The sequence below is a fragment of the Mercurialis annua genome, linkage group LG1-X (genome assembly GCF_937616625.2).
Source record: "Mercurialis annua linkage group LG1-X, ddMerAnnu1.2, whole genome shotgun sequence".
Lineage (NCBI taxonomy): Eukaryota > Viridiplantae > Streptophyta > Magnoliopsida > Malpighiales > Euphorbiaceae > Mercurialis > Mercurialis annua.
In genome coordinates this window covers 9,199,193-9,206,568 of record NC_065570.1, presented here as the reverse complement: position 1 = coordinate 9,206,568, position 7,376 = coordinate 9,199,193, and the positions used below count along the sequence as shown (strand labels likewise).

Here is a 7,376-nt window from a genome sequence, read left to right as displayed (position 1 = left end):
TGGAAACATCAAAATTTTGAATAATAACACTTTTGTTGAGATTCTATAATCTGATTTGTTAATAGTATAAAGAATATAAATTGCTGCCATTTTTGTAAGATAAAATCAAATTACATCGATTAAATCTCTTTGTGAAAGCTACTGCCATGATAAAGATAATCACATCAATGATTCTCTTCAATCTTACCGGCGGTGGATCTTTGGGAGACCACCGCGCCGCCGTTCGACCATCGCGCCGTCGTCTGACCATCGCGCCGTGACCACCGCGCTGCCGGTTTGAGCACCACAGTCCGAGCAGAATGATAATATTGGAATCATATTCAATTTTTTGTTCTGTGTTTCTTTTGGGAAGAAGAGGGCATAAATGTCTTATTTAATGTTAAAACCAATTTATTTTGAGTCATGAGAGAATTGTGAAAAAATTTCTATTTGTTTGAGTGATTACTGCAAAAATAAAAAATCTGAGGTAAAAACATAAGACAAGACCACTTTTGGGGGATTCATGTAAATTACTCTTATAAAAAAAATGAAAATTGTAAAAAAAGGAAACGAATCAATTTGAAATGGGCCGTATAAAAGACAGCCCAAAGCATCATCAAAGCAATTGACTGATAGCCCCTGTTATGATTTTATCCAAAACCAGAAACAGCAAATCAGTTGAGAGCTAAAATATGCTGAAGCAAGCAGCTGTTCTTCTATGGAACCCTCCACCTTCACTTCCATTCCTTTCCCTCCAAATCCCAACACCCAAAATTCCACCAATCAAGGCAACTCTAGACTCCACCACCGCGGCGGAGGCCCAAGAGCTGACAGCCAGAGAAAGAAGGCAACTCCGGCAAGAAAGAAGAGAGAGCAAAGCTGGATACAGCTGGAGAGAACAAGTTGAAGATGCCCTTATCAACAAACCCAAGAAGGTCAAAGTTACCGCCGGTGAAGCTCGTAATCTTGATACTTTGGCTGATTTGGGTCCTCAATGGTATGCGCTTCGGGTCGCCCGTATTGGGAGTGACCGAACCGCTGAGCTTATTGCTCGGTTACTTTCTAGGGATTATCCTGATTTGGAATTTAAGGTATTGGTCTGATTTTGATTCTGTTGGTTTAAATTAAGTAAATGATTTTTGGTAATGTGTACTATTGATGAACGTACTTGGACAGTGGCGTATTAAGGAATTGTAGACTATGATTAGGTCAATTTTGATTTCTGTGTCGTGGTTGAATCATGGTGTAATTACTGTCAAGTGTAGCTTTAGAATGCAATTCTAATGTGTCCCGTTTCGGATAATTATCGGACCCTTGACGTTTTGGACATGTAGGAAACCTTAAAATAATGCCGTTTTACCGTGTCCATGTCCAAGTGTGCTGTTTCCGTACTATCCAGGAATGCATATTTAGTATAGTAGTTATTATGACTGTTTTTGATATTTGATAGTAATCATGCGGTATTCTGCTTCATTTTTTGGCCTACTTGAATAGTTTAATTGGATTCTTTTTATATCATGTCAATTTTGGTTGTCCGAGCTGAATTTTAGCAACTTTGAGTTTCTTAAACATGACAATTGAATAAATAGCAGCCAATTGGATTGAATTGAATTTTAGCATTTTTAGAATGTCAAACAAAGTTTAAGTGCTGACCGATGTAAGTTAGTTTTATAGGTTGCCGAAAAGTTTTGGGAATTTTCAGAAGTTTCAGTTTGAGTTAGAATTTAACAAATAGCAGTAAGCTTGAACTATAAGTTAGTTATTTACTTTCTGATTGCTTAAGTGTGTATTTTCAGGTGTATGCTCCATCTCTCAAGATTAAGACAAAATTGAAAAATGGTACCTATTCAGTCAAATCAAAACCCATATTTCCTGGATGTGTTTTTCTATGGTGTGTACTAAACAGAGAGTTACATGAGTTCATAAGAGAGGAATGTACTGGAGTTGGTGGCTTCATTGGTTCAATAGTTGGAAATAAGTTAGTATTCTTAATCCCAACTTCAAAATGTTTCTATATGACATTTTTTACGAATTCTATAAAAGGTTATGGAAATTAGCTTTCCTGTATATCGCACTAAGCGATTTCCATTTACTGTCCCTTGATTTTATAATTTATTTGGCTTGCATGGGAAGTGCATGAACATCTTAAAATAATCATACAACAGTCTAACCATGTAGAAAAAGTATATCTAGCAGTTGAAATACTTCTTACTGATATATAAGCTGGGATAGAGGGTAATATTTTGCATGATCATTTTTAGTTTAAACAATTGATTTTGCTTGCGCAGTAAAAGACAAATTAACAGACCGAAGCCAGTGTCTGCTAAGGACATGGAAGACATGTTCAGACAGGCAAAGGAAGAACAAGAGAAGTATGACCGAGATTTCGAGGAAGAGCAGAAAAAAGATGGAGTACTTAACTCTTTGAAGTTAGCTGACAAAGGTGTTACTAAATCAGATACAAATACCCAACCCACGGGTACAACTCTAAAAGTTTCTGATCCTCCAGCAACTGGTTCTCCAAGAAAAATGAATAGCAAGCTGCCAACTGTAGGTTCCACTGTTCGTGTTGTATCTGGGACTTTTGCAGAATTTGTGGGCACCCTTAAGAAATCAAACCGCAAAACTCGAAAGGTACAACTTTGTTGCATCAATTATATTGCTTGCTATTTAGCCAAACTTTTTTCCAACCTTTCAACAACAATTTCCTGATTTGCACTGACCAAACAATCTTTCATGGTGAAAAACTCATTTTCTTGTGGCCTTTAGGTCTGTTTATCAACATTTAACATTTCTGCTCAAGAAAGTGAATGTATTCATGAATGACATTCTATAATTTCAGGTAACGGTGGGATTTACACTTTTTGGTAAAGAGACTTTAGTGGACTTGGATCGCCATGAAATTGTACCAGAGAATGATTAAGCATATGGAGCGTCTTGCTGAATGGTAAGTTAAAAATGTGCAGAAATTTACCCTATCAAATGAATATTCCTGCTTCTTATACGCTTAAAGCATAGTATTGGATTAGTTGAAATATTTGCTTAGTTTTTTATATGCATAAAACATAGTATTGGATTAGTTGGATTATTTGCTTAGTTTCTTATATGCACAAAACGTAGTATTATTATTTGTACCTCTCAAGATGTCCATGTTGCTTAATTTCTAACATCAGTTCAAACGAATATTGTTTCAACCAGAAATTCGGATTCCAAATGATATCTTTTCATTCTCCATTGAATTTAAGCCTTCCATTATGATGTGGAGCAATAATCTTCAAACAGTCTTAATTTTTGATTGGATTGGGATTACGGGAATCCAAAATTACCCGTAACCAGCTGCTTTTCGGTCCCAAATTTCACCGTTTAAAGCACTTCGTGGCCTGTTAAAGATTCGTTTCATTAATTTAGGATTTTTCTTATTTGTTTTGGGTTCAAATTTTATTTCCTTTTTCCATGCTCTCAAAAGTATACCGTATTTACTATTTTGCCGCGTCACATTGACATTGTGCAGCAGATGGGATGACAAATGTCCGGAACAATACAGAGTAATGTTCTCACCAGCACCCAAAGCTATGAAGAACTAAAGAATGCTTGTGATTCTACTGAAGCCATTTTATCCAGAACCGTGTAGTCTTCCATATCATTATATCCCGAGGCCAGCAGTCCGAGAAATAAACAGCTGTCGCATTTGAAGACAGTGGCTCATAATTTAATGCAATCCGTGTTATTTCACCAGCATCGGCATCCATAACAACTTCCCTACGAGCCTAGATAAGACAGCAAGATGTCGAAGTATGTAAGTTGGTTTTCTTTGTTTCGTCTTTGTCTTTATCTGAAGGATATAACCAGGATTGCCTATGCTTATTATTCTTTTATCTCATTATGTTTCAATCAGTAGAGGGACTTCAGACAAAAAGTGTCTGTCACAGTGGTCTTTATGGTTATAAGAATGACAGAATCAGTTCAATTATTGTTCATGCTTTTCTATACACCAGCACAGTACAAGGATGCCTGCCTGTCCATAGACGCAGAACAAAGTAATAAAAAAAATCTGGTTTTGTCTGTTCATTGTTCTAACAAGGAGTTGATTTTATCATGTCAATTCGGACCCCCATCACCGGCTTCCAAATACCCGAAAGAACCTGTTGCATAACAGCAAAATTGATCTGTTTGTCTGTCAATATCCTTCCAACAATACACCATTGAAGCCCATCCTCCACCACACCCTCTTCGTCTTCTAGGATGTCAATGCCCCCTTCATCCTCCTCCTCCAGGACAGCCCGAGAGTAAACTTCGTGAAGCCATAGAGAAAAAAACCAAAGGAAACGAGCAAGGAACGTGCCAGAAGAAGTAGAAGAAAAATATGACAACTGGGAGAGTTATTTGTGCATGAAAATACTGGGACTTAAATAGCAATTTGCCCCCTCAATTTGTAAGCAAGGAATGAAGACTCAAAACTGAGACAGCCACAGGGAACACACCAATAGGAAAAAATCCAATGATAAGAGCCAAGGAATTAAAACAGCGGAAAACTTGTCCCAGGCGACAAGACAATCAACTTGTCAGAAGACGAGACAATCGCTTTTTTTCAGAGAATTTTTTTTTTTGATTATGTTAAGTTTATAATCATTTTAATTATTCCCTAAAAAAAAAACTATAAAATCACTCTTACCCCCTTTATAATCTTTGTAACCCTAGAGTTTCTCAAAAAGAAAAAAAAACCAACAATGGATTATGGGCGACGATGATCATATCCAGATAACTCAAAGACGGAGCAGCCTCCGCATGTGGAGGATGGCTTAGAAGATAAGTCGGAGAGGCCTCAGCATGTGGAGGATGGCGTAGAAGAGAAGTCGAAGCAGCCTCCGCCTGAAGATGATGGCGTAGTAGAGACGCCGGATCAGCCTCCGTCTAAAGAGCATGGCGTAAAAGAGGGGCCGTATATGCGCAAAAAACCGGTGTGGTATATGGGAGATGTCAAACGGGTGAACAGAGAGTGTGAGGCGGGTAAGGTATGTAATGATGCTCATGATTGTCCCCCGAAATTCTCTAGGGGGGCAATAGTATTGGATCTGTATTCAGTAATCCTCTATAGAAACAAAGAAGAAGTTTCTAAGAATTTTCCTTACAAAGGGGATCTGAGTGGGTTAATTCGTACCGAAGTGCTTCCAATTCCGAGTCCTGCTAATACTTACATCGACCATGAGGATCTCTACTTTTACAAGGTAAAACCAGAGGATGCTGATGAATATGTAGATTTTACTGGACCAGATGACTGCCAATACGAGTTTACCATATATGGTCCCCAAGATGGAAAGCAACTCGTTCCTTGTTGGTCGCGTGTTCTTGTGGATTTTGATCTTCTGCTGGATGGTGAATCTATTTTTCAACTTCCACCAAATCCTGATTATCTTCCCAGTTTGGTATTTGGAGAAAAGGAAGTTACTTATTCGACTGCGAGCTTTAATGCTGGTCTTGCTTCAGGACCGCAATGTTTTAACACTCCTGTGTGGATGAAGACTTCCATATCTATGAAATATGCTTTCATGACTCCTGGTGCTGTAGCCTATATTGCTATTCAAATCTTGAATAAGCCCACCCCTGTCCTGTTATCTGGTTCTATTTCTGCGCGCCCTTGCTCTTTTACCGATAGAATCCCCTTAGTCTCCATGGACAAGGCCATTGTGTGCTCTTCGGAGTCCTTCATTGAGCTGAAGAGACGTGTTTTAGCTGTCCCGTCATCCGCTTCTCTCGTTATTGAAGTTGGACCACTTTTCGATCAAGATGGCAGCCTTTTTATGCCCTATCTAGGAGCTGTCTTTGTTCCATCCCGTGACGGTTTAGAGACACAAACTATTAAGGATGATCATGGGGACGATCGCTTGCAAGTGTGCGTCGAATGGGTTGATCATGCTGTTTAACAACTGAATTATGTTTGTTATTATTTATTTGTATGTTTTGTTTCTTAAACTTTCAAGCATTTGCTTATTAATTATGCTTCAATATCTGATGTGTTATTTACTAAATGCTTATTCGTTTTTTTTTTATACTTGTTAATGTTGAAAGATACATTTGATCCATTCAACATGCAATTATAAGATGCAGTTAGTTTTTGCAGATTGATTTCATTGTTGTGTGTGAATCCATGTTTTGTCAGTTGGCTGTTTTACTGTGTAACTGAGCCGAGTCAATTCGACAGGTATTTGTAATTGCCTCATAAATCAATCTAACTCGAGTTGAGCTCGAATTAGAGTTTTTCTAGTCAAGTCCCAGCGTCCGATTCTTAGCAGGTCGCCGAGCTGTTTCTTTGTCTTTCTCAGCCTTTTGTGTTTGCTACAAGTAGGTTATGACAACATTTTGAAAGAATTATGTGGAGATGCTTCTGTGTTTATATCACGATGTTTATATCTATAACGCTCTTCTCAGTTTTTTTCATCTTTGCCAAATCAATGATTCCTCTTCTCCATTTCTAATCAGAATCAGTTCTTAGGGTTTCTCTTTTCTTTTTATCAACATGTATGCATTTTTTGCGGTTTTCTCGTTGAATTAACGTTTGAAATGGCTCAATTTTGGGTTGTGAGGTTGTCTCTTTTACCATTTTCACTTGTTTAAATGCTTAATCCATTTCACGACATTCGTTCACTTGTTTCAATTGATTTGGATGGTGTTAAAAGATGAATTGAAGATTTTTATATCTGGAGTGATTTTGAAGAAGTACAAAATTGTTTGCATTGGGATTACGGGAATCCAAAATTACCCGTAACCAGCTGCTTTTCGGTCCCAAATTTCATCGTTTAAAGCACTTCTTGGACTGTTAAAGATTTGTTTCATTAATTTAGGATGTTTCTGATTTGATTTGGGTTGAAATTTTATTTCCTTTTTACATGCTATCAAAGTATACTATATATTTGCTATTTCCCTGCGTCACATTGACATTGTGCAGCAGATGACAAATATCCTGCGATACAGAGTAATGTTCTCACCAGCACCGAAAGCTATGAAGAACTAAAGAATGCTTGGGATTCTACTGAAGCCATTTTATCCAGAACCGTGTAGTCTTCCATATCATTATCCCGAGGCCAGCAGTCCGAGAAATAAACAGCCATCGCATTTGAAGACTGTGGCTCATAATTTAATGCAATCTGTGTTAACATTTTCACCAGCATCGGCATCCATAACAAATTCCCCACGAGCCTAGATAAGACAGCAAGATGTCGAACTATGTAAGTTTGTTTTCTTTGTTTCGTCTTTGTCTTTATCGGAATGATATAACCAGGATTGCCTATGCTTTTTATTCTTTTATCTCATTATGTTTCAATCAGTAGAGGGACTTCAGACAAAAAGTGTCTGTCACGGTGGTCTTTATGGTTATAAGAATGACAGAACCAGTTCAATTA

At 37.7% G+C, this 7,376-nt stretch overlaps 1 protein-coding gene across 3 annotated transcripts; it reads left to right on the top strand.

Annotated features, from left to right (window-relative positions):
- The first annotated feature begins 612 nt into the window (after positions 1-612).
- Positions 613-7,376, top strand: LOC126664345 (uncharacterized). Of its 3 annotated transcripts, none has more exons than XM_050356703.2 (5): positions 613-1,070; positions 1,776-1,957; positions 2,268-2,613; positions 2,822-2,926; positions 6,926-7,376. In XM_050356703.2, exons 1-4 carry the CDS (start codon positions 672-674, stop codon positions 2,900-2,902), a joined length of 1,008 nt encoding a protein of 335 aa, XP_050212660.1. In that variant the 5' UTR covers positions 613-671; the 3' UTR covers positions 2,903-2,926; positions 6,926-7,376. The 3 variants fall into 3 exon arrangements, with proteins under 3 accessions (XP_050212660.1, XP_050212659.1, XP_050212658.1); XM_050356702.2 differs by lacking the exon at positions 6,926-7,376 and adding an exon at positions 3,494-3,949; XM_050356701.2 differs by lacking the exon at positions 6,926-7,376 and adding an exon at positions 3,491-3,949 and having other exon boundaries at positions 614-1,070.

What these genes read in the sequence shown, in the direction of transcription:
- LOC126664345 (XM_050356703.2), top strand. Translation starts at nt 672, where the DNA reads ATGCTGAAGCAAGCAGCTGTTCTTCTATGGAACCCTCCACCTTCACTT. An exon ending in ATCCTGATTTGGAATTTAAG is followed by an intron (nt 1,071 to 1,775) that starts GTATTGGTCTGA and finishes GTGTATTTTCAG; the next exon opens with GTGTATGCTCCATCTCTCAA. An exon ending in GGTTCAATAGTTGGAAATAA is followed by an intron (nt 1,958 to 2,267) that starts GTTAGTATTCTT and finishes TTGCTTGCGCAG; the next exon opens with TAAAAGACAAATTAACAGAC.